The sequence below is a fragment of the Lampris incognitus genome, chromosome 20, assembly GCF_029633865.1.
Source record: "Lampris incognitus isolate fLamInc1 chromosome 20, fLamInc1.hap2, whole genome shotgun sequence".
NCBI lineage: Eukaryota > Metazoa > Chordata > Actinopteri > Lampriformes > Lampridae > Lampris > Lampris incognitus.
This window is the reverse complement of record NC_079230.1, coordinates 7,688,534-7,715,857: the sequence shown is the minus strand read 5'-3', so window position 1 is coordinate 7,715,857 and position 27,324 is coordinate 7,688,534. Positions and strand designations below refer to the sequence as shown.

The 27,324-nt window shown below is 47.1% G+C and overlaps 1 protein-coding gene across 1 annotated transcript; it reads left to right on the top strand.

Annotated features, from left to right (window-relative positions):
- The first annotated feature begins 930 nt into the window (after positions 1-930).
- nectin4a (nectin cell adhesion molecule 4a) lies at positions 931-20,670 on the top strand. The gene is made up of 11 exons (XM_056300837.1): positions 931-1,000; positions 3,720-3,920; positions 4,144-4,311; positions 5,966-6,244; positions 6,841-6,958; positions 13,722-13,869; positions 14,509-14,654; positions 14,789-14,861; positions 16,938-17,000; positions 19,864-20,064; positions 20,269-20,670. The coding sequence occupies exons 1-11, from the start codon at positions 931-933 to the stop codon at positions 20,668-20,670; spliced, it is 1,869 nt and encodes a 622-aa protein (XP_056156812.1).
- Positions 20,671-27,324: the final 6,654 nt, after the last annotated feature.

The window sequence follows — 27,324 nt, the reverse complement described above, 5'->3', positions numbered from 1 at the left end:
GTGTGTAGGTTAGCTGTTGGTTAGGTTAAGGTTAGCTATCGGTTAAGGTAAAGGTAAGTTAGGGTTAGGTTGAGGTTATGTTAGGTTAGCTTTGGTGTTTTTCCATTTTTTTCCCCCCATGTTGCAAAGGCGCGACATCACAACGTGATTGGTCTGTTGCAAAGGTGGTGCTGGAGCAACACTAATTATGATGTTTTTGGAGCAACACCAACAGGGCGATATCCGATTGTGCGTGTTTTAGGCCCCTGCGGTAGGACACCGCGATAGCTTTAGGGTGTGAAAATGGACTGTAGATCAAAAGTTTGAATGAAAGCTAAATCTGGGGGCCTTGCCTCCCTAATCTTTTTGGGGCCCGTGGGGGCCTTGGGCCCAGGGGCATTTATTCCTCTTGCCCAGTTGGTAATCCACCTGTGGGGTGTTTGTGTGCATGTTCGCAGGCTGTACCTTTGAACTGCGTTGATATGTACAGCGTTTGTGATAATCCTGTGTGTGTGTGTGTGTGCACCCGTATGTATGCAACAGACATCGTGTTCATCAAACAGTGTATTTATTGTATTTGTTAGGGGGATCAGAGGAAGTATGTTTGCCCGTAGTCCTAAACAGAGAGCCATTCAGCAGTACGCTCTGTCAGAGAAAACCGGGAACAATGTTCCGTATAAAAATAAAGGCAGGGAATTCTGTTCGTAAGCGACAGAACGATGTCTCGTTGGCAGAGCACTATTCCAGTAATGTGGCACCGGCAGATTCCAAGGTAGACTCAAACCTCAGGGTTACAAACACACAAGCGCATAAGCAAACGCCGCTGACATGGAAAAACACACCTGCCTGAGGAGGCCCGCAAGGTGTGACGATACACGCATGAATCACATCCTACCTGCTGAGGTAAACGGACGTTTCTCCATCAGGCACGAACCGTGCTCATCTAGGAAAATGACAATGGCTGTGGTGCAAGTGTGGATGTTCGAGGATGTGTCAGGATCACGGTCACTATCACAGAGCGGTAATAATGATGTCATCACTGTGACAGTGATAGTGATAATGATAGTGACGTCAGAGTGTCAAAGCCTTCCAGTTTGAAATTTGAGGGCTTTGATACTCTGACGTCGCTATAACAGTGATGGTGATGTCACTATCACTGTCACAGAGTGATAGTGATAGTGATAGTAATGTCTCAGAGTGTCAAAGCCTTCAAAGTTTCAACTTGAAGGCTTTGACAGGGGAAGTTAGAGGAGAGCATCATTTTTGCATACGTATATATATATATATATATATATATATATATATATATATATATATATATATATATATATATGCAAAAAATAATAACAAGTCCAGTTGCACTTGATTCAACTCCATTGGATAACCATGACCTGGATGAATGAGAACCTTCACAGACATTTTTGCACATTATTGTGTATACATCGTTTTAGCACGGCACAGTGGAGCAGTGGTTAGCGCGGTCACCTCACAGCGAGGAGGTCCTGGGTTCGAGCCCCGGGGTAGTCCTACCATGGGGGTCATCCCGGGTCGTCCTCTGTGTGGAGTTTGCATGTTCTCCCCGTGTCTGCGTGGGTTTCCTCCGGGGGCTCCGGTTTCCTCCCACAGTCCAAAGACATGTAGGTCAGGTGAATCGGCGGTATTAAATTGTCCCTAGGTGTGTGTGTGTGGTCCCTGTGTGACAGTCTGGCGGCCTGTCCAGGGTGTCTCTCCACACCTGCCGCCCAATGACTGCTGGGATAGGCTCCAGCATCCCCCGCGAGCCTGAGAGCAGGATAAGCGGTTCGGATAACGGGTGGATGGATGCGTTGTTTTCTAACGACCGGTTAAACGATGCCATGCTGCAGCCACAAACCATACACAGGCTCTGAAACCAGGCGAAATTATAATCGAGATTCAGCTTTCTCTAGGGTCCCCACGACGTAGCTATGTGGACTGACGTCGCGGTTTTGGAGCGCATTTCACGGTGACTTTTTTTCCCATAATAACGTCGGCCACCAGCGATCCGCGCTCGATGCGAAGAGCGGACGTTTAAGCGTATGAAATCATCAAGTTTTAACGAGCAGCATCAATTGTGCGGAGTTTAAGCGGCCAGATTCTTTTATTAAGGATGTCCAGGGCCCAGGTATGATAAACACTTGTCGTAAGTTCGGCGAAAAATCCATTTCTTTCACGGCCTTCCCCAGGAAGTCATCAGGTCAGCACATCATCACTGAGCTTCTCCCTCGTGTTACATGTGTTCAGTGTAATAATGCTGGAGGACGATAAAAGACAACAGCTCAGTGTGGCCACATAAAAGAGGCTAATATGGCCTACAGACAGGACGGCTGTGGCACTCCGAAACAAGGGACACTACTGTGTGTGTGTGTGTGTGTGTGTGTGTGCGGCTTCCTTGGTGTTGGGCCTCGCTGAGTGTGTCCTCCTGCCCAGGCAACACACACACACACACTAATCCTCCCCAAGTTTGCTTTGTAGAATTATCTCGAGCAACTAGTTGAGCGACATATCTTCTCCTCCGCTCAGATAATCTGTGATTTGGGCAGACACCCGCTTTCTTTCTCCTCCTCCTTGTGATTTCTTTCCCGTTCGTTGCGCTGGAGTTCATCTCTCCCCCCCCCCCCCTTGCAGTTTTATCTTATCTCAGCCTTGTAATTCTGTCTCGCCATCACAGATGAAACGCCAACTCCCGCTAGACGTCTCGCCCCACACCTCAGGCTCGTGAACTTGCTTGTGTTGTGTACTTATGCTGTACTTGTGTCGGCTGACGTAGTGTCGTATAGAGATCCACCCATCCGCGCTTGTATCTGTTTCTTGTGAGACTTCTGTAGACTTGTTGTTCGTTTTATTTGTTCTCCCCAGTTGTACTTGGCCCTCCCCGCTCTTCCCAGCCGTCCCGGTCGCTGCTCCGCCCCCCTCTGCCGATCCGGGGAGGGCTGCAGACCACCACGTGCCTCCTCCCATACATGTGGAGTCGCCAGCTGCTTCTTTTCACCTGGCAGTGAGGAGTTTCGCTAGGGGGGCGTAGCGCGTGGGAGGATCACGCTATTCCCCCCCCAGTTCCCCCTCCCCCCCCGAACAGGCTACCCGACCGACCGGATGAGGCGCTAGTGCAGCGACCAGGACACATACCCACATCCCAGCTTCCCATCCGCAGACACGGCCAATTGTATCTGTAGGGACCCCCCGACCAATCCGGAGGTAACAAGGGGATTCGAACCGGCGATCCCCTTGTTGGTAGGCAACGGAATAGACCGCTACGCTACCCGGACGCCCCGAATTGTCGGTATATTAAATCGTCTCATGGCTGCTGTCCACCATCATACCTCATCTCTGTGTTGTTTCTGAGGTCTCAGATACCAACCCGCCATCTCTGTGAGGCGCTCGAGCCCAGTCTGTTCTAAAAGAACGCACAAAGCCGATCACCGGGCCTTCGGTTTACAATGGTGACACTTTGCGTTGGTATAAGAGGACATTACAGCTAATTTCTGAGGAATGTAGAGATGGTCAGAACGCCACATGCAGTCTTTTACCTGTTGAGAAGATCTAGATTTGTTAGCTGGAAGGGCGGCCTTGCATTGTTTTCTAGACTCTTGCCACCCCCCCCAACCGCTGAAATACACAGCATTGCTCCACTGATTCCCATCTCGATCCCACTCCCTCTCTCCTATTTTGTTTCTCTTCTTCTTTCCTTGCCTCTCCCCTCTCTCTTGTCCCCTCCATAGTTACGGTTGTGGAAGGAGAGTTTGTGGCGCCCTCGCCCTCCCATTCGATGCGCTCCTTAGCGGAGAAGCAGACCGTTCTACCCTGCCAGTACCGGTTGAGTGGCGAGGACGAACTGATGGTGCAGGTCACCTGGTACAAGGAGAAGCCTGATGGCACCAAGGAGCAAATCATCGCTGTACATCGTACCGAGGGACAGACAGGTATATCCGGGGAAAAGGTGTTGTAGCTCTGAACTCAAACAAGAGCCACACAAACTCCCCAAAGGTCCATATTCCAGTTTGTTAGATATCTTGTGTCCCTGACTGTCTGTCTATCTGATATGAGTCTAGCTAGTCCTAAATACTCTCTCTCTCTCTCTCTCTCTCTCTCTCTCTCTCTCTCTCTCTCTCTCTCTCCTCCTCCTTCTTTTCTTTCTCCCTCCAGCGTTTGGACCGTGGTCAGGCCGCGTGCGGTTCAAGAGCAGCGACCCCATGGTGGACTCCTCTCTGGCCATCATGAGCACGGAGGTGTCTGATGAAGGGAGCTACGTCTGCCACATCAGCGTCTTCCCAACAGGGAACTTTGACAGACAGCTGTCACTCACTGTCTGGAGTGAGTCCCAGCCCCGCCCTCTCTACCACACCACCTTACAAAAACCATATGCTACGTTAGCTTTTTGGATGCTAGTTTAATATGAATTGCTCGGTTTTCAATTGGACTATTAAAGAAGTTAGCGAAGGGTGTCCGGTTAGCAGAGTGGTCTATTCCGTTGCCTACCAACACAGGGATCGCCGGTTCGAATCCCCGTGTTACCTCCGGCTTGGTTAGGCATCTTTACAGAAACAATTGGCCGTGTCTGTGGGTAGGAAGCCGGATGTAGGTATGTGTCCTGGTCGCTGCACTAGCGCCTCCTCTGGTCGGTCGGGGCACCTGTTCAGGGGGGAGGGAGAACTGGGGGGAATAGCGTGATCCTCCCACGCGCTACGTCCCCCTGGTCAAACTCCACTGTCAGGTGAAAAGAAGCGGCTGGCGACTCCACATGTATGGGAGGAGGCATGTGGTAGTCTGCAGCCCTCCCCGGATCAGCAGAGGGGGGTGGAGCAGCGACCAGGACGGCTCGGAAGAGTGGGGTAATTGGCCAGATACAGTTGGGGAGGAAAAAGGGGGAAACCCCCCCCAGAAAAAGTTAGTGAAGGATTTTGGTGCTGGATATTATGTGCTTATTTGGAGGCATTGCTGTGTGGTTGCCACAACGCTTCTTCTAGTCCTGCGCAACATAGGCAACAAAACGACAAATTCCCTTTGTAACAAACTGATCATAAAATTTCCCCGCGACCCTGAGAGCAGGATAAGCGGCCTGGATGATGGATGGATGGATAATTCTGTTGTGTTTATTGGGTTTTTTTTTTGCAACCTGGGTTTTGTTTTTGTCATTTTTTGCCATCGTGCCTATCGGTTATGATATCGTTTTACTCAACGGCTTCATCATGGAGGTCTTGGCTACAGGACCACCACCGGACACAGCTTTACAAGGTCATCTTGTGGTGCCGTGGAATTGAGCATCAGACATGTTTCAACAAGTCCAGTTTACCCCGAGTGAAAGTTACACATTATTGTATTGTCAGCAAGGGTCGACTGCATTGCTGAGCTCCTTCAGCTCTCAGGAATGACCAGCCTATACTTACCGCGGGTATTGATAACCATCGATAAACTGCCCGGCCAGCACAGCTGAAAAGTCATAGATAGTGGAAATATTTAACAGCTTGAAAAACTGGGGTTTTATAAGGATCGAATTCCATGGCACCGTAAACTGCCGTTGGAACGCTGTGTCCAGTGGTGGTCCCATGTTCAAAAACTACAAAAATAAGACCTAGGTGGTTAAAAAATGGAGTTATCCTTTAACTTTGTTTTTGCTCTATCGGGTTTAAATGTGATGGGGAAAGCCAAAATCAGAGCTATTGACAATTTTAGGAGGTAATACAATCTTGCATACTAGTTGTTACTTTGGGATCAGCCGTGTTCCTTGCTCAGCGGTTTGAAGCTCCCCTGAATCTATTCATCGCGGTCCAATTAATACTAATGGTAGCCGACAGCCGGACCCAGGAAGGCCTTGCTGTGTGTTTTATTCTAACATCAGTTAACCATACATCGGTGCGTTGGTCTGATACCCATCGGCTTGGTTGAGGACGTGCCGAGCAACTGCCGATAACTGGCAGGTCAGTGATATTGTAGTCTCACTTTTTCGTCTTGTACAACCCATCCGCAGCTACCCCCATCTCCTCCCTGGAGCCCGTGATTCTTGTGGAGGGACAGTCGTACGGACTGGCGGCCTCCTGCCGCTCGGTGGCCCGCCCTTTGCCCCGCCTATCCTGGGACACGGACCTGAACGGCCAGTCCACCAACCGAACCTCCGAGGGCGGGTCCGTGTCCTCCCACTACTCCCTCCACCCTCTGAGGAGCATGAATGGGAAGAAGCTGGACTGTCTGGTGTGGCACCCGGCCCTTGAGCAACCCCGCAGGCTACACAACAACTTGGTGGTGCACTGTGAGTACTCCGCAGAGCTCATCTGGTGGTTGGGGGTGTTGTAAGTGTACAGGTTGGTCTCGTCACTTATGTCAGTTCAGGATTTCTCAGAGAGGCTCTCGGTGCAACTTTATTACACCACCTGGGGGACAAATACACCCCCCCCACCTTAACACCGCTATTTCACATCTAACCTCACCCTCCCCCCGTTTCCCCCTTCCTCCAACCAGTCTAACGGCTCTCAAACATCTCTTTTACCTTTACCCATAGCTGTGTTTTCACTTCTGCTCCCAGCAAGTGCCTCTTATAGACACAAGAGGACCAGAAACCAGGAGTCAGCGCTATATTGGTTGGTTATATTTTTGGCCATCTGGAAACCAAGGCTTTTCTAACTGTTGTACCCGGTGTAAGTGGCTATAAAGTTATCAGCTAAATGGCTTAAAATGCACAAAGAAGACCTAGCGTAAAAGAGACCACCATCTGTGTCTGCTCGCCATTTTCCTCCATTTTTTTCCCCGAGCGGTTGTTTTTTGTGTCATTTAGGTCAGGTGCTATCGCAGCATTTCTTTTGGTTTCTCTCACCTGCACAAACTGAGCTTCAAACTGTGTTTCCCCAGACCCGCCGCACGCAGAGGTTTCTGGCTACAACAAGAACTGGTATGTGGGTCTGGAGACAGCTGCCCTGAGGTGTGTGAGTGGAGGAAACCCCAAACCACAGAGTTTCACCTGGACCAGGTGGGAACCGCCGTGCTCTCTGTCTGAGCCGACTCGGTGACTAACCGTCTGGTACAGCCCAGGGTTGTCTTCGTGTCTGGTCACGGGTGCTGCTGAAGTGACTTCAGTAGCGATTAAACTGATGATTTCTTAATGATGAATTGTTCCCAGAATCGTTGAGTTGGAGATCAAAGAAGGTTGAATCAGTTCATCTGGACACAACGTTTACTGACAGGAACTGTCAATAAACGTTGTATCAGTTCATCTGGATACAACGTTTATTAACAGTTTCCGTCAGTAAACGTTGTATCAGTTCATCTGGATACAACGTTTATTGACAGTTTCCGTCAGTAAACGTTGTATCAGTTCATCTGGATACAATGTTTATTAACAGTTTCCGTCAGTAAACGTATCAGTTCATCTGGATACAACGTTTATTAACAGTTTCCGTCAGTAAACGTTGTATCAGTTCATCTGGATACAATGTTTATTGACAGTTTCCGTCAGTAAACGTTGTATCAGTTCATCTGGATACAATGTTTATTAACAGTTTCCGTCAGTAAACGTTGTATCAGTTCATCTGGATACAATGTTTATTGACAGTTTCCGTCAGTAAACGTTGTATCAGTTCATCTGGATACAATGTTTATTGACAGTTTCCGTCAGTAAACGTTGTATCAGTTCATCTGGATACAACGTTTATTGACAGTTTCCGTCAGTAAACGTTGTATCAGTTCATCTGGATACAACGTTTATTAACAGTTTCCGTCAGTAAACGTTGTATCAGTTCATCTGGATACAACGTTTATTAACAGTTTCCGTCAATAAACGTTGTATCAGTTCATCTGGATACAACGTTTATTAACAGTTTCCGTCAATAAACGTTGTATCAGTTCATCTGGATACAATGTTTATTAACAGTTTCCGTCAGTAAACGTTGTATCAGTTCATCTGGATACAATGTTTATTAACAGTTTCCGTCAGTAAACGTTGTATCAGTTCATCTGGATACAACGTTTATTAACAGTTTCCGTCAATAAACGTTGTATCAGTTCATCTGGATACAATGTTTATTAACAGTTTCCGTCAGTAAACGTTGTATCAGTTCATCTGGATACAATGTTTATTAACAGTTTCCGTCAGTAAACGTTGTATCAGTTCATCTGGATACAACGTTTATTGACAGTTTCCGTCAGTAAACGTTGTATCAGTTCATCTGGATACAATGTTTATTAACAGTTTCCGTCAGTAAACGTTGTATCAGTTCATCTGGATACAATGTTTATTAACAGTTTCCGTCAGTAAACGTTGTATCAGTTCATCTGGATACAATGTTTATTAACAGTTTCTGTCAATAAACGTTGTATCAGTTCATCTGGATACAACGTTTATTGACAGTTTCCGTCAGTAAACGTATCAGTTCATCTGGATACAACGTTTATTGACAGTTTCCGTCAGTAAACGTTGTATCAGTTCATCTGGATACAACGTTTATTGACAGTTTCCGTTAGTAAACGTTGTATCAGTTCATCTGGATACAATGTTTATTAACAGTTTCCGTCAGTAAACGTTGTATCAGTTCATCTGGATACAACGTTTATTAACAGTTTCCGTCAGTAAACGTTGTATCAGTTCATCTGGATACAACGTTTATTGACAGTTTCCGTCAGTAAACGTTGTATCAGTTCATCTGGATACAACGTTGTGTCCAGATGAACTGATTCAACCTTCTTTGATCTTCTGACCTGGATCACGGAGCATGCATGAAGACGTTGAGAGGAGACGTTTGAGTAGAGGTTGAGTTTGGGTGGTGTTTAAGATCACCGTGGGTCTACTGTAAGTGTCTTGAGATCAAAGAAGAGACGCTCCCGCACAGGCTTATGGGAACAAGGGGAGGAGGAGGGGCGGTTGACCACTGTGCATAAAGCGGGGGGGGGGCTGTTGCGCAAGAAGCGCATTGTTATTTACTAATGTTCCTGTCTCAGTGGAAACTGACAAGTTCCAGTGTGCGATGTGTCATTTAAGATGCAGACACACTGCTGCCAACTGAGAATAGTTTGACTTGGATTTTTGTGGTTGAGTCACCTGCTGTCAACCGGAATCGTTTGTTTGGTGGATTAGTTCATCCTTTGGGTGTGGCGTGGAGCTCTGGGTAGAGAAACGAGGGCTGAGGAAAAAAAAAAAAAAAAAAAGAAGAAGAAGGAGAAAATCTTTACAACGCAGAATTATGAGAAGTGACTGTTTGGCCCCCGGGGGAAATTCTTTACACTTACAGTATGCGCCTATAAAGTGTTTAGATAAATAAGTAAACACGTCTGATGACATGTGGGAAGCGTTTTCTGTCGGGCGGTTGCTGCCAGATCAGGAGGCGCACGGTGTTTGTCACTAGATCTTAAACGATTAGTCAGGAACACACCTAGAAAAGAGGAGTGTTTGTCAGTTTGGCGAACATGCACACAAGTATACATGCTCACACGCTGGCACATGTATACGCACGCACACACACACACACACACACACACACACACACACACACACACACACACAATGACATACAACCTGACCAAATCCACACTGTAAAGTCAGCACCTAAATCTCTAGCAGTTACAGTCAACCTCTCCTTACTCCGTACACTTGATTCTGTTTTGATTCTCTCTCACACACACACACACACACACACACACACACACACACACACACACACACACACACACATATTGACATACAACCTGACCAAATCCACACTGTAAAGTCAGCACCTAAATCTCTAGCAGTTACAGTCAACCTCTCCTTACTCCGTACACTTGATTCTGTCTTGATTCTGTCACATACACACACACACACACACACACACAAACTAACACACATGCACACACACACACACATATTGACACACAACCTGACTAAATCCACGCTGTAAAGTCAGCACCCAAATCTCTAGTTACAATCAGCCTCTCCTTACTCCGTCCACTTGATTCTGTCTTGATTCTCTCTCACACACACACACACACAAACTAACACACATGCACACACACACATATTGACACACAACCTGACCAAATCCACGCTGTAAAGTCAGCACCCAAATCTCTAGTTACAATCAGCCTCTCCTTACTCCATACACTTGATTCTATCTCGATTCTCACGCAAGCACACACACACACACACACACACACACGCGTGCATGCACGCACACACATGCACGTGCGCACACACACACACATGCATGGTGACTGGCAGTGGGAGAACCTGTTGGCTTTGTCAATGCAAAACAGGGGGTGAAGTAATAGCTGGTGTCACAGTGTCATGTTACAGCTTGTGCAGACAGCAGACAGAGAAGACAGTTTCACACGAAGGAGGGAGTCCGGGGGGGGGGGGGATGAAGAAACAGGAGGATGAGTGAGTGTGTAGACAGAAGTGGTTGCGGGGTGCCTATGTGTGTGTGTGTGTGTGTGTGAGGGGGGCAAGGGTAGGGGGGGAAGTTGAGCGTGTGAATTTGTTCATGGTGTTATCATACAAATGGTCTGTGACGCATGTAAAATGCAAAGTTCCTCTTTCCAAATGATGGTAAAGGCTCCACAGAGGCTCTGTTCAGCCACTAATAATAATAATAGTACTAATAATAATGATAATAATAATAGTAATAATAATAATAACTAGAAAAATGCTTTTCCACAGAAAAAGCGTGTGAATGCTGAGCTGCTGAAAGAAATCGCGAAAGCATTGCTGAAAATGGATAAATAGGGAAAAGAATTTCCAAAATAGAACGGTAGATGAATATTGTAAATGGACAAGTTCTGGAAATCATTGCGGACAGAGGGAAGGATGGTCTCATTACGCTAGAAAAATTGTGAATGTAGCCTACCTACAAATTGATATGTGATGTCACAATAGGACTGAACATTCTAACAGGCAAAGTGTATGGCAGAATTGCTAAACTTTAGAGCTGAATTGTTCAAAAACTATAAAATACTTTTAAAATCCGAATAGGATTCTGAAAGAGCTGAATGTCCTGGACTGTTTAAGCTTTAAATGGGGTTTCTAGCTCAAAAAATGAAGGAGGAGATACAGTTCAAAGGTGATGGGGGTTTCAACCTTTCCCCTTAGACTTCCATTGTTTTGAAAAAGTAGAAAAACCTTAATATGTCTAAAAGTATAAAAGATTTCAAAAAACCGAAATGTAGGCCTTAATGGGTTTAAAGAGATGAACATTTTGAGACCTGAATGGTTTCAGTGGCTAAAAGTATGAAGGAGTAAAAGAGGTGGAAAGGTTGCAAAAGTCCCCCATTGACCCCCATTCAAAAAATGGCTGAAAAAAGTTGAATATTTCAAAAAGTTCAAAGGGTATGAAAATCTGAAAGGGGAGCACTAATGTCCTTAATGAGTTGAACATTACTGTTATTAGTGTGAATGCTGGGCATTCACACTAATAACAGTAATCTACTACTACTACTACTTTCGGCTGCTCCCGTTAGGGGTCGCCACAGCGGATCATCCGTTTCCATCTCTTCCTGTCCTCTGCATCTTCCTCTGTCACACCAGCCACTTGCATGTCCTCCCTCACCACATCCATAAACCTCCTCTTTGGCCTTCCTCTTCTCCTCTTCCCTGGCAGCTCCATATTCAGCATCCTTCTCCCAATATACCCAGCATCTCTCCTCCACACATGTCCAAACCATCTCAATCTCGCCTCTCTTGCTTTGTCTCCAAACCGTCCAACCTGAGCGGTCCCTCTAATATAATCGTTCCTAATCCTGTTCTTCTTCATCACTCCCAGTGAAAATCTTATCATCTTCATCTCTGCCACCTCCAGCTCCACCTCCTGTCTTTTCATCAGTGCCTCTGTCTCCAAACCATATAATACAGCTGGTTTCACAACCATCTTGTAAACCTTCCCTTTAACTCTTGCTGGTACCCTTCTGTCACAAATCACTCCTGACACTCTTCTCCACCCACTCCACCCTGCCTGCACTCTCTTCTTCACCTCTCTCCTGCACTCCCTGTTACTTTGAACAGTTGACCCCAAGTATTTAAACTCATATGCCTTCTTCACCTCCACTGCTTGCATCCTGACCATTCCAATAATAATAATAATAATAATAACAATAATAAGTCCATCTTATATAGCACTTTTCTAACACTCAAAGTGGCTTTCAATAAACGGCGGTGAAACAAAACAACAGATAAACACAACACAAACATACAGGGGTGGATGGGAAGGGGGGCTATGAGAGGGAGAAGCGGCGGCCACACACAACGCCAGCAGTGCTCTCCCACTTGGGATACAAAAGGGCAAGAAAAACGAAAAACAACAGCGCTGTGGACGTTGATTTTGTGTAGGGGTTCACTCCCGTAGCCTATCCACTAGGCAGTGGCACTATTTAACCCATAGCTGGGGCTGGTTCATGGGCATCAGGGAGTACCCACACACCGGTGGGCCTGCGTACCGCACGTCTCAGGGCCAGACCTCCTCCGAGTCCCTTGTAGTTCAGCCAGGGTCCAAGGTGTACCCAGTTACCATGTGTCGCCACAAGGGGGCACTACATAGGGCTTGCTGTTGGAAAGGCTATGTGCTGGGCAGGGAGAGGCTTGTGTGCTCGGCTCTCCAGATATATCAATGAACACAAAACCGCTTCTGGCTGGTTGGTTTTTGTTGTTGCCGATACAGATCAGCGATGGGCAGCCAATGCAGGAGGCCAGAAGACGCCTAAAACCAGTTTGATCACATGTATCTGAAAGCAACACTGCCAGGCCAACACCCAGAACTTAGCAGTGGCTCTATTCTTTCAGCGCTTCCAAAATGTTTCCCTGAGTTTACATTTGGCAACCTTACGGGGGCGCTGTGCAGCTATTCTTCAGTAAGATAAAGATGAAATAAGACGGCGCTTTGCATGTTGCAGCAGCACATAAGAACAGTGCAGAACAGGTACATTAACTTAAAAGAATGAAGACTGTAGGGCGTCCAGGTGGCGTGGCGGTCTGTTCTGTAGCCTACCAACACGGGAATCGCCGGTTCGAATCCCTGTGTTTCCTCCGGCTTGCTTGGGCACCCCTACAGACGCGATCGGCCGTGTCTGCAGGTGGGAAGCCGGATGTGGGTATGCGTCCTGGTCGCTGCACTAGCGCCTCCTCTGGTCAGTCAGGGCACCTGTCCGGAGGGGAGGGGGAACTGGAAGGGGGGGGGGATAGCGTGATCCTCCCACGTGCTACGTCCCCCTGGTGAAACTCCTCACTGTCTGGTGAAAAGAAGCGGCTGGTGACTCCACATGTATCGGCGGAAGCGGGTGGTAGTCTGCAGCCCTCCCCGGATCAGCAGAGGGGGCGAAGCGGTGACCAGGATCGCTCGGAAGAGTGGGGTGATTGGCTGGATACGACTGGGGAGAAAAGGGGGAAAAAAGTCCCCCCCCAAAAAAAAGAATAAAGACTTACAAATAAGACTTGAACATAAATAATGTCCATGTAACGTATTTCCATGTGCATTCCATCTACAGGAAGTCAGACAGTTAGATTTAGTTAGGGGGAGGGGGCAACCGATGTGTGTGTGGGGGGGGGGGCAGCACAGTACAATACAGCAATGCTGCAGGGTTAACAGGCCAATGCAGTTAGGGTGCTGCTGCAGTCGAACACCGACGGATAACAGAATATAAGATATCAGGGCTGAAACAAACCACATCAGGTGGTTTGCTCTGATAACTATAACACTACATGCTGATGTTATTCTAAAGTAACACATCTCAGCTACGTAATAAACAGTATGATGCTATTTTGTGTTTGCCCTCTGCAGAAAGGGAAGCGCCTTGCCGGAAGGTGTGAGCCCTCAACCTAATGGGACACTGGTGTTTGGGCGACCCCTAAGATTGTCCGATGCTGGCGTCTACCAGTGTGAAGCTGCAAATGAAGTCGGGCTGGTAAAATCTGAAGTAGATGTTACTGTGGCAGGTAGGTAACAGCACATCTCCCTCTCTCTTTGTTTGTCTTTCTGACTCTCTCTCTCTCTCACACACACACACACACAGTTCAAGTTAACATCATCCAACCTTATCCAGCCTTTGGGCGGCATGGTGGCCCAGTGGTTAACGCTGTTGCCTCACAGCAAGAAGGTCCTGGGTTCGAACCCCAGAGGTTGTCCAGCCTTTGGGGGGGGGGGGGGGGTCATCCCGGGTCGTCCTATGTGTGGAGTTTGCATGCTCTCCCCGTGTCTGCGGTGGGTTTTCTCGGGGTGCTGTGGTTTCCCCCACCATCAAAAAGAAACATGCATGTTCGGGTTAATACTCCTGCCTGTGCCCCTGAGCAAGGCAGTGGGAAAAGAACTGGAGTTGGTCCCCGGGCGCAGCACGAAGGCGGCAGCCCACAGCTCCTAGCTACACAGATCACAGCCAGGGTGGGTTAATTTGCAGCAACTGACTTTCCCCAAGGGGATTGATAAAGGACACTTAAATTCAGTTAAAATCCTATCCCACTCACATTCAACTAAAACCAGAGCTGCGGTCTTTACTCGTTCTTGAGCAGGAAACTCAATTGGTTGACGCTTCCTTTTTTTCTGTATCACTGTCACAGAGTTGCCCCAGAAGAGGGTGTTGCTGGACAACCTGCTGGTGATCGTCGTGGTGGCCGCGGCTGTGGGCCTGCTTATCATGATGGTCATCATCATCATTGCTGTCACGTGCCACCACAAACGCAAGAACAAGAAACTGGAGAAGGAGCTCACCGAGAAGAAGTAAGCTTGTACATTTTCACAGTGACGCTATATGCGGTCCTCAGGTACCAGTGAGCAACTCCTGTAATCATGTAATATTCACTCACACCCCCCCCACCCCTCTTTTCCTTCTCTCCGTCTCTTGTGTCCCCAAGGGAAGAAATAAGCACTCTCTCAAGACAAGCTTCTTTCAGAAGAGTGAACTCAGTTTGCACAGACGTTAGACAGGTAATGCTGTTGCACCATTCTGCTCATGCTGTCCTACTTCTGCAGCGGTGTGTTCACCTACTGTTTGTGTGCAACCCCATTCAGATGTAAATCACAGGCTGCAAGTTGCACTCAAACCCAGTGAGACACTGCTCGGGTGTCTCTGTGTTTATATCAGCGCTTCCTTTCAGATTAATAATAATCTACTACTACTACTACTTTCGGCTGCTCCCGTTAGGGGGCGCCACAGCGGATCATCCGTTTCCATCTCTTCCTGTCCTCTGCATCTTCCTCTGTCACACCAGCCACCTGCATGTCTTCCCTCACCACATCCATAAACCTCCTCTTTGGCCTTCCTCTTCTCCTCTTCCCTGGCAGCTCCATGTTCAGCATCCTTCTCCCAAATATACCCAGCATCTCTCCTCCACACATGTCCAAGCCATCTCAATCTTGCCTCTCTTGCTTTGTCTCCAAACCGTCCAACCTGAGCGGTCCCTCTAATATAATCGTTCCTAATCCTGTCCTTCTTCGTTACGCCCAGTGAAAATCTTAGCATCTTCAACTCTGCCACCTCCAGCTCCACCTCCTGTCTTTTCGTCAGTGCCACTGTCTCCAAACCATACAACATAGCTGGTCTCACAACCATCCTGTAAACCTTCCCTTTAACTCTTGCTGGTACCCTTCTGTCACACATCACTCCTGACACTCTTCTCCACCCACTCCACCCTGCCTGCACTCTCTTCTTCACCTCTCTCCAGCACTCCCTGTTACTTTGAACAGTTGACCCCAAGTATTTAAACTCATATGCCTTTTTCACCTCCACTCCTTGCATCCTGACCATTCCGCTGTCCTCCCTCTCATTCACTACTTTGCCATGGTGACTGTGATCATTAGTCTGTATCTAATGTAATAATAATAATAATAAATCAAACTTGTATAGCGCTTTTCTAACACTCAAAGTCATTTTACAATATAAACGGCGGTGAAACAAGATGGTAAACATAAGACAGACAGAGAGGTGAAACACTGTTATTGGGTTTTCACTTACCCGGTTAGGCGAGCCCGAGTCGGCTCTCATTTGGGGAAATTCTTCTCTGCGGTTCACCCCATCCTCGCTGTGTAGCTAAGGAGCAGTGGGCAGCCGCCGTGCAGCGCCCGGGGACCAACTCCAGTTCTTCTTTCCATTGCCTTGGTCAGGGACACAGACGGGAGTATTAACCCTAACATGCATGTCTTTTTGATTAAAGAAATTAAATTTGACACAATTATGCCACAGACAGGGCTTGCACAAAAGTGAGCAAGCAACGGACACAGGTTTGTGCACATTTTAGTTTAAGATTCTGAGATCACAAAGTCGTGCCGCCAGTTATCCACACCCCGACCAATGAATCCTTCCATAGACCTGATGTTATATGAATGAACATCACATAGAGATAACGATAAAGAGTCAGAATTTGTGCATCAGCCACCAAATGCATTACATTTTTAATAGGCAGCAGAGGGAAAAAAAATCATGCATTTACCAGTAGACATCATCACAAAACCAAGTTACCAAAAAAGTTGCGCTCTCGCTAACAGGAAGTGGAAGGAAGGTCAAATGTTCAATGCATGCTGCTTTCATTGGCCGAATCAGATCACCTGGGTTGGCTCTATGTTTTTTTTTTTAGTCTAGAAATAATCGGTTTGAATTATTAATGTATTTATTCATTTTTCAAATTTTAAATTGTAGTATTTTCACACATTAAAAATTAAAATGATAAATAAACCACAGAAATTTCTTGGGGGTGCTATGGCTATCTTTGGGGCAGCTACTGCACCCCTAAGCCCCTCCCTGGCACCGCCTATGCAGACCGCAGGAGAGGGAAAAAACACCTCCTCGAAGGATTTTATCTTGCCAGGATGCAGCATTTTGAAATAATTAATGGAACTATAGGTCATCGCCAGAACTATAACTTATCTACTTGCAACTTTCTTGATGTCTAACAAAACATTTAACAGGTGGACATCCTCTCTGACGGGGCATTTTCCGCCCCCCCTACCCTCCTGCTAAACGATGAAGTTTGAATAGACCTTCTTCTTTTTTTCCCTTAATTACAGACTGAGGAAAACATCCCGCTGAGAGTAGAGGGAACCCTCCGGACCAGCCAGTCGTCCTTAGGGGTCAGTCTACAATTCTGTCTATCTGTCTCTGCATGCAGATTGGGGACTGAGGCTTTATTGTCCAAATGCCAGGAAGCTAAGCTCTGACCGAGCTCAGTGAGCTACGGAGCCCATAAGGGCCTGAAAGGTTATGGTTTTAGTAACACTTTAGTATGGGGAACATAAAAAAACTTAATTAGTAGTGAATTAGTAATGATCAAGATGTCACTTTAGTATGGGGAACATATTCTAAGTAACAACAACTTAATTTAGAGTAATTTAACACTATGAACACTTGTAGTTTTGTGTTTTGTTATGTAAGAACAGACCATATTCATTAAGTGCTAGTAAGGCAGAATAACTCTTCTTGTGGTACTACCACCTTATAAAGGCCATACTAAGCAAAGCATATTGAGATGGTGCTACTAATAAGCAATACTTCTGAGGTTATAGAGGGAAAACTCATAGTTAATGGTTTACTGGTTGTATAATAAGGCCATGCAGAATAAGGCATTAATGAGTACGTAATAATGACCAATTAAGAGCCAATATGTTGCTAATTTGCTTGCTAATAAGCGCCTAATTAATGGTGACTACGTTCCCCATACTAAAGTGTTACCATGGTGGTTTTTTATCTTGTGTGCACAAGTTAGTTATCTTGTGGGAACCAGTTACTGTCTTGTGCGCCCAAGATAATGATCTTGTGGGAACAAGTTATTATGTGCATAGTAAAGGCATGGTAGGCCTGTGCTTTGAAGACCATGGAGGTAAGTTGAGTTTATAGCTTTTAAGAGTTTGTTGATTTCCCTAAGTATGTTTGGAACATGGCAGTGTTCATTGCTGTATATGAGCAGCCAGTTTGCTGTTTTTGGTGGGTGAGCTGGTTGAAGATTGTTCCCACAAAATAAGCATCTTGGTGCGCACAAGCTATTAATTTTGTAGGCACGAGACAAAAAATGATCACCATTTAGGACTTAAGGAGCTCCGTAGCAGGCAACTTTTTCAGCATTTCTACTATAAATGTACTGCAAATTGCATTCAAACTATACATATGTGGTAGCTGAGGAAATTTTAGCTGTTGCTATCTTTACAATTTTTTTTTTAATCGAAAGCATTGTTTCTTTATTTCTTTAGGCGAAACCGATATACGTGTTTAAGATCTGTCCACCTTGCTCTGTACTGCATAATGCTAATTCTAATTCTCTCTTATTTGCAGTGTAATTTGTGAAGATAAACTCAACCATAAAATGTGTGCTTTACTTCAGATTACAATGTTGATACTATCCATTCTGATATAGTCTTGGCATTCATTGCCATTTAAAGCGGAAATCCATGATTTTCTTTGCAGTGAGAACCACAAACAAAGTGTAGCGGCCATTGTCGCTTGCGTGCCATCAGCTCAGCAGTAAACAGTTCCCACCCTTGTAAAAATGGATCCTCGGGCCAAAGCTAACACAGACAGTCTGATGTATTACCAACCACATCAAATTATACGGGAACACTGTTGTATTGTGATATTGATTGCGCAATTGGTAGATTAGCTGTCCAGCAGAAGCACCGTCATCACATAGTCATCACATTTCAGTTTGCTGCTGCACCAGTGTTCGTCCTACCTGGTCAAAAATTTCAACAGCGATATATGGAGAGTGTCTCCATCCATTGTAAAGATGTCACAGAAAGTTGAATCAGTCCTTCTTGTCCTTCTCCTCTCTTCGATGGGCTGGTGCGTCTTCCTGGCGTTGACAAATGCCCAGTTAGGATAATAGATGATGGGGGAAATTTGATGTTTACCGTAAACCACCACGTACTGATCAGTACTTAAGGTTTGACTCTCATCATCCGCTGGAGCACAAACGAGGAGCCATCAGGACGCTGTACCACCGAGCTGACAACGTCCCCAACCGACACAGCAGCCGGGGAAGGGGAGAAACCCCACATTAAACAGGCCCTGGTTAAGTCTGGTTATCCTAACTGGGCGTTTGTCAGTGCCAGGAAGTCGCCCAAACAGTGCATCAGCCTATCGAAGAGAGGAGGAGGACAACAGCTGTCTTAAGGGTAAACCAGTGGTGAGTCCGTATGTGGCGGGATTGTCGGAAAAGTTGAGGGGGCTAAGATTCCATCTGTCACCCTCTTACAACGCTGTGATTGCAGCCATTCCCCAATCCTCTATGAATAGTACACATGGCCGTTGCAACTCTAGCGAATGGTCACGGTAATTTGCATATGAGACCGATTGTTGGTTTGGCCGTTATGGAACTGTGCTGTTTATAAGGGACTGAAGCTGTCACTTAGACGAGGGACAAAACGTTTCTCCCAATAAACGTTGCGTTCAGATGAACTGATTCAACTTTGTGTGGTTTCCTTACCTGGATTATTGAGCATGCATCAAGACGCTGTGAAGACAGTCTGGTATTGGGTGACTGACTCCATGGTACAGATGGATAAAATAACTTTACGAATGGAGAATAATCCCAGATGTCAGCTTTACGTTTTATTGACGCGTCTATCCAGAGTACAGTTGCCAAACAGTGAAGCTCCAAGAACTGGCCGATACGTCATCGCTCAGCTCGGATGAGCTTGGCTGAAATTAGCTTCAGTTATCGGGCGCTTAATAGAAGGGTACAGCGCATGCTTGTGTGGCTACACCTAAATTATATGCATTTGTATGTAGAGTAGGTTTTCATGCCAGCTACATCCTGCTCTACCCTGTAGCACAAATTTCGCACAGCATCGACCAGGTAAGGAGTAGATGACTTGGTGGAATCGCCTGGTATAATGTTTATTTTTCCTTTTTGGAAACCGGCCTGGGCGGTGCGCGGAGGAGAAAGTCTAATGTATGTTTGTATTAATCGTTTCTGCTTGGGCTTTGTTCCTCTGCTGACAGGAGCAGGCTCGCAGCCGAGACAGCCGCTCTACTCTGTCGGGTGGACGGGGGGGAGGTGGAGGGGGAGCAGGGGGGCTTGACTACCTGGGCCGACCTTTGCTGCACAACAGCTCGCGCAGGGGGAGAGAGAGGACGATAGACAGAGATGAGGAAAGTCGTCTGCGAGTGGAATCATACGTGAGAAATAGCACCATGTCTCTGGTACGTTCCTGTATTTGTGTGTGTGTGTGTGTGTGTGTGTGTGTGTGTGTGTGTGTGTGTGTACATGCCATCGTGGGTTCAGAGGCATGTCAAAGCTTGAACTCGACATAAACACCTTTTCACTGCGTCGGCATCAAGCAGCATACTTACCCGATGACCTGATGACGTGCAATTTGTAATTTTCTTTTCCGTGTGACTCTTCAGCAGGAAAATCGACTTCACCCTCCTCTCCTACCAACTCCCTTCCCGCTGATACCGTCCACCGAGCTTCTGAGGTCCTTAAACGGCAGCTCGATTATCCCGACAGAGGGTGGCGCGCTGGTGGTGAACGCCGGGCGGAATCAGCAGCACTCGCCGATGAACTGCGGCTACCCAGCAGTCACGGATGAGGAGGACGAAGAGGATGAAGGCCTCGGCGGTCTGACGACCCCCGCGAGCCAGGGGCGACACGACGACCAGGACAGCGAGACCAACAGCTCTCAAGTGTCTGACGCCCAAGGCTCCCACTATCAGCAGACGAACGGCACGCTGAGGCCCAAACCCCATCCTAACCCCATGTCTACTAGTCCCCACGCCTCCCTCATCCACAAGGCCCAGATAGTTTGACGAGCTGTTGGTAAAGAAGACCTGGACGACTTCCAGCACCGGAGGGGATGCAGAACTCGGATAAGAATGCAAAACAAGGTTGGGGTTTGTTCTGGCTTCTGAATCCTGCGAGTTACACAGGACATCGCTCAGTACAACCGCAACGTCCAAGCAGATGTTGACCTTCGTATTGCACCGCTGCTCGTCCGCCTCCTCACGTTGCCTTCGTCTGAAGCACTGACGCTGTTTTGGATAAGACAGAGACTCTTATTTGAGCCAAACAAGGACAGTGAGGAGCTACGCAGAGATAGTCCACTGTAAATATGTATAATCTCATCTCATCTCCTCATCAGCCGCTTCTCCGGGGGGTCGGGTCGCGGTGGCAGCAAGCTAAGTAGGGCACTCCAGACGTCCCTCTCCCCAGCAACGTCCTCCAGCTCCGCCTGGGGGAACCTCCCGGGGGAATATGTATCATATGCAAATGAATTCACCTAAAGACTGAGGAAGCGTCTTTTGAATGATACTCCATCACTCGGCTGCGCTAGCACAGGAACCTACGGTGGCACGAACGCCACAGCACGTTTGAAAATATTCGCCCCGTTGTAAATGTAAATGTACCGTTTATGTAATGCTTTTCATTACGTGCTCATGACGTTGGGTGGCTCAACCGGCTAAGATGTTCTTAGCGGATCTTACAGTAAACGAATGAGTCTCAATTGTGCAGTACACTGTGAAACTGTGTGTCGGATATAACTTTATGTAAATATATAATTAATCTAACATTTCTAAGGGGGAACTCCTTGGTCAAAGAGAACGTAACGTTTTTGCGTCTTGACCTCTGCCAGGTGAAAGGGGCTCGTTTGAATTTCCTTGTCCTATTTATGCAGCGTCACCACGTCGGGGAAGCTTACATCAAGTGTTTAAGGGTATACAGATGATCGCTCAAGCCCAGTGATGAGTTTTGTTTGTTGTTGTTGTCTTTTTCTTGTTCTGCGTTTCTGGCTGCAGTTTTCCCCAGTAAATGTCCCAAGGCATGAGCTCTACAAGTATTTCTGGTCTGTGCATATTCCTTTATGGCCCTGGGCCGGGTACAGTGGCACATTTTGGTGGCAGTGGTGGGAACCGGTGTCCTAGAGACAGTTCGCATAGGCCGAGGAATATGTCCTGACAACTTGGGTACCAAAAGTGAAAGAAATACGGAAGGAGTTCCAGTTCCAGATTGCATCGAGGAAAGTACTCTTGAGCTATCCGATAATGCTGCGCAAAAGTTCGAGTTCACACAGTCTCCGAAATTAAAGGAAATAAATAAACAAGACGATGAAGCAACCAGCCCAGAGTGGCAATAGTTTGGGTGATGGCGGATTCACCCAATGTCGAGAAGAGCTCATGAGGGACAGGGTGGAACATGCAAAGAATTCAGTCCCTGTGCCAGCAACAGTTTACCGTCAGAGCCTCCAGGCGATGCCTTGCAGAGAGTGCCAGACTTCACAGCTGCGACCGTCCCGGCAGCGGCTCTTGTTGGGGACTTGGAAATGGAGGAGCATTCCAGGAGGTGACAGCCATCCCGTGTTCCTAGGTGGTAAATGGGATGCACAGGTACCCCGAGGATGAGGACAGCAAAAATGTTTCAGTAACCTTTGAATCTATTTCTGCTAGCCAGTGTCCCTGACAAAGGCAGGGCCCTCCATGTATGTGGTCTCGGTTGCTATTACGGAGAAGAAGCAGATTAACCGGAACATTGAGACAAGGTCTCTCATCCCATGAGTGTGATAGCTCAAGGGGTGAATATGTTGGCTGGTACGTACATTTGCAAGATATATCCAGATATCAGTTTACAACCCTAAACAGGCGAGGTTACAGAATACCTCATGACTATGCCAAACCTCTCAACTGCCAGACCGGTTGATGGATTCAACGAAGCCTTGAGGTTAATCTTGCAAAAGAATTCCTTGGACTTGAATCCCTTTCGTCTAGGTGTGGACTTAGATGGTGTCTTTCATGTTGACTTGGTGAAAGAGTCTCCTGGTGTTTTGTTGGAGACTGCGTGGAGGAGGAAGAGGAAGTGCAGTATTTTTCCATACAGTAAAAGAGACTGGAGACAAGGTATAGATGTCACACTTATCTACGCACCACCAAGAGGCACTGGAGGCCTTGTATCCTTGGAAGGGTTGCTTGATTTGGCCCCTGGGTGAACACATTGGACACAGCATCAAAAAATTATACGCTGTTAATACGTTTGATGCATGGCCAATGTCGAGAATGGGCAACTTGTTAGACGCAATTGACTGTATTAGGTTCCCTTCTATCCCCGATCTGTGCCCGGGGGGGGGGGGGTCTGGCAGGCGCCAGTGTTTGAGGAAAGTAAGTCTGTTGGGGTTATTCACACACCCATTAGATTGATCCAGTTCTCATTGATGCCATTTAGCTTACAAGGTGCACCTGCTACATTCCAGCACTTGATGGAGGAGCTGTGGAAGGGTGCCTCAAGAAAGAAAGGTGTGTCATCTTAACCCTCCCATTTTGATCCCCTTAACTCCCTCAGTGGTAGGGGTCCCAAGGATCCCAACACAACAAGATGTATGGACAATGGCTACGCTGTAAGAACCTTACCTCAAGATATATATATATATTTTTTACTTCATTCTGACGTTATTACTACCCAGTAGACAGAATGGGGTTGAAATCTTAACCCTTCCCCTGTTTCCCCAAACTGATGTGTGTGTTCGTGCCCTACCATGGAGGAGGCTGCTTGTGTTCTGCAGGCGTTCTCTTCTCTCGCTATCAAGAGTAACCAGGACTGTCCCAGGAAGATGGGCCTCTCGTTCAGGTTGCAACCGCTCCAGTTGTTATTGACCGCCTTGTGTCAACTGTACCTTAAACAACAATCAGGAATGGAGAATATATGAAATGTGTTGTGAAAACCAATAAAAATGGTTAAAAGAAAAAAAAAATCCATTTCATAAGGGTGGCGTGGCAGTCTAGTCCATTACCTACTAACACGGGGATCGCCAGTTCGAATCCCCGTGTTACCTCCGGCTTGGTCGGGCGTCCCTACAGACACAATTGGCCGTGTCTGCGGGTGGGAAGCCGGATGTGGGTGTGTGTCCCGGTCGCTGCACTAGCGCCTCCTCTGGTCAGTCAGGGCGCCTGTTCAGGGGGAATAGCGTGATCTTCCCACGCGCTACGTCCCCCCTGGTGAAACTCCTCACTGTCAGGTGACAAGAAGCGGCTGGCGACTCCACATGTATGGGAGGAGGCACGTGGTAGTCTGCAGCCCTCCCCGGATCGGCAGAGGGGGGTGGAGCAGTGACCGGGACGGCTCGGAAGAGTGGGGTAATTGGCTGGATACAATTGGGGGGGAAAGGGGGGGGAGACGTATATTACATGAAATGTAGCAGATTTTTGATAATGTTACAACACTACAGATATGTATTTTTTATTTTTATTTCTTGGCCTATGGGTGAATGATGTCAGTGCCCTGACAGGGTAATGTCGTGTGCCAAATATGTAAAAGCTTTGTTTTATACCCAACAATGAAGTGTGGTTGTTTTTTGAAAGGTGTATCGCGACGCAGTATTCATGCATCTCGCGCCCAGCTCGCCATCGGTAAGCACGTGCATGCCTTTACTTTGCGACGCTTTGTAACTTTGTAACACGTTTGTATCTATACTCAGGACAATAGATCCACGACACGTGAGAGAGTAACATGCACGTGCAGAATGTGTCCGTGGTGCGAACTGCTGGGAGGTCCGTAGGTCCAGTCAAGGCAACCAAAGAACTAAATCATCACAGACTTTGCATTCTGGCATGATTTTAGAAGATTGAACATCTGCCCTGTTTGTTTTTGTTTTTTTTGTTATTTGTTTTTTTTTCTTCTTCTTCTTCTTTTTAATGAAATAACCTTTTGGTGTTGAGTTTGAATGCTTGTTTTAAATACATTTCCAGGTTTTTCTGATGTGAACCATTTACAGTTTCGTAAGGAAAAGCAGGCTACTGTTTTCTCTGTCAGAAAAAGAGACCCACCCCCCCACCACCCCCACCCCGTGTTACCTCCGGCTTGGCGGGGCGTCACTACAGACACAATTGGCCGTGTCTGCAGGTGTGAAGCCGGATGTGGGTATGTGTCCTGGTCGTTGCACTAGCGCCTCCTCTGGCCGTTCGGTGAGGAGGGGGAACTGGGGGGGGGGGTGGCTCCTCCTGGTGAAACCCCTCACTGTCAGGTGAAAAGAAGCGGCCGGCGACTCCAAGTGTGTCAGAGGAGGCATGTGGTAGTCTGCAGCCCTCCCCGGATCGGCAGAGGGGGTGGAGCAGGGCCGGGGACGGCTCGGAAGAGTGGGGGTGATTGGGCAAGTACAGTTGGGGAGAAAAGGGGGGGGCCAATTTCAGAAAAAAGGAGAGACCAAGGGTCGTCATCCTTTTTATTTAGGGAAAGCCGGAATGATCACAAACTGCTAAGTGCATCATTTGGGGTGATGCAAATATAGTGTGGCAAGACAGGTGGGATGGAGAGGCGAAGGGGAGACATTTACTACATCAGATCCAAACAAGTATCAACGTAAATAAAACAGTAAGTGAAAGAGGAGAGAGAACGGATCGTACGAGACTAAGGCTGGGATGCTGTGGGCTGAAAATAACAGGGACACATCAGTCAGGTTTGTGTGAGGAATGTCAAGAGGAGTCATCCGCTGAACATGTTACCATGGTTTGCAGGTAATATGAGGCATACGGCGAGGGGGTGAGGGCGGAGCTGAGGGAATTTGGGGTGCAGGAATATTCATTAAAAAGGTTGTTGAATATGGGTGAAGTAAGAGAAGAGTCTTTATTTGTCTTACAGCTACACTTTGAACACACCCACACACACACACACACAGGGAGAGGGAGAGGGAGTGGTGGCTGAAGAAATGTTCCTTCTGTCTTTCCCCATCCTCGCAGTCCTTCCTTCAGAGGCAGCCAGGAGCAGTGGGCAGCCCTTTCCTTCAGCATCTTGGGGACCAATTCCAGATGGACGTCCATGTCGTGGTCAGGGACAGGACAGGAGAGCGTCCTGCATGTTATGCATGTTGATGTTTAGAGGAAACCCATGTGAACACGGGGAGAACATGCAACCTCCACACAGAAAGGCCCCTAATTGGGAGATAACCCACCTGGGCATGGGGAGAACATGCAACCTCCACACAGAAAGGCCCCTAATTGGGAGATAACCCACCTGGGCATGGGGAGGACATGCAACCTCCACACAGAAAGGCCCCTAATTGGGAGATTACCCACCTGGGCATGGGGAGAACATGCAACCTCCACACGGAAAGGCCCCTAATTGGGAGATTACCCACCTGGGCATGGGGAGAACATGCAACCTCCACACGGAAAGGCCCCTAATTAGGAGATAACCCACCTGGGCATGGGGAGAACATGCAACCTCCACAAAGAAAGGCCCCTAATTGGGAAATAACCCACCTGGGCATGGGGAGGACATGCAGAGTGCACACAGATAGCTACTGCACACCAAAAGGCCTGGGGAGGACATGCAAACTCCACTATATCAACCCCACCCCAGGCAGGAATCGTGCCACATAAAGTATGTTTACACATAAGTAGGGTGTTGTTCACTTTTTTAAGGGAGACAGGAATATTTTTTTAGGATTAGATTGTGAAGAGAGACAAATCTGGTGTTTGTTGGTTCAGAGTATTAAGCATAGATGATGTAAAACGTGCAGAGATGGATAGGTTGTTTTTTTGAAATAAGGACAGCGGGAGCTTGGCTCTCCTTAATAAGACATGAGCTCCCCTGAAAACACGATTTGTGATTTTTTTGGAGGGGGAGATCTCTAAAATATTTTGACAATATGCTATGTACTAGAAGAACCCCGCTACAATGTAGCGGTTTGGTTCTCCACCCGTCTAAATCTCCCTCCTCTTCATCCTGCCAGCTAACCGCCTCCCCCTGCCCCTAAACCCCCCCACCCCCCCACTCCAACTCCCTCCCTCCAAATGCTCAGAATCATCTGAAATGCCGAGAAAAGTGGTTTTTAGCCATTTTTAGAACATGCATATTTTGCATAATTATGCATAATTATTATAATTATTTTAATTTTCTGCCATTTTTCTGGTCCTCTCTGGAACAATACCTGCCACCTCCAAAAAAAAATTAGGATCATAAGTGCATTTTTGCAAAAATGCATATATTTTGCATAATGCCAAAACATTTCCAAGTCCCAGAAATTTTTTTTATATAGGTGAAAAAATCAAAGATGCTCAGAATCATCTGAAATGCTGAGAAAAGTGGTTTTTAGCCATTTTTAGAAAAATGCATATTTTACATATTTATGCATAATTGTGCATAATTTTAATTTTCTGGGATTTCTCCCCTTACTCTCTGAGACAATACCTACCACCTCCAGAAAGAATTAGGATCATAAGTGCTTTAGTTTTCGGTCCCACTATCTACACTAACTAACACACACACTAACACCACACACACACACACATTACGAAAATATACGAGTAGATTTCTATTTTTCTGTGTCTTCGTCATCATGGGTCATGCGTAAAATCAGGCTATTATTGATGCATGATTCATCCATGAGGATCGCTAATTCCATCCATCCATCACCTTATCCTGCTCTCAGGGTGGCGGGGATGCTGGAGCCCGTCCCAGCAGTCACTGGGCGGCAGGCG

Coding starts and splice junctions, on each gene's coding strand:
- nectin4a (XM_056300837.1), top strand. CDS start 931: ATGACAATGGCTGTGGTGCAAGTGTGGATGTTCGAGGATGTGTCAGGA. Junction 13,870..14,508: donor AATCTGAAGTAGATGTTACT/GTGGCAGGTAGG, acceptor TTGCCCCAGAAG/AGGGTGTTGCTGGACAACCT. Junction 14,862..16,937: donor TTTGCACAGACGTTAGACAG/GTAATGCTGTTG, acceptor CCTTAATTACAG/ACTGAGGAAAACATCCCGCT.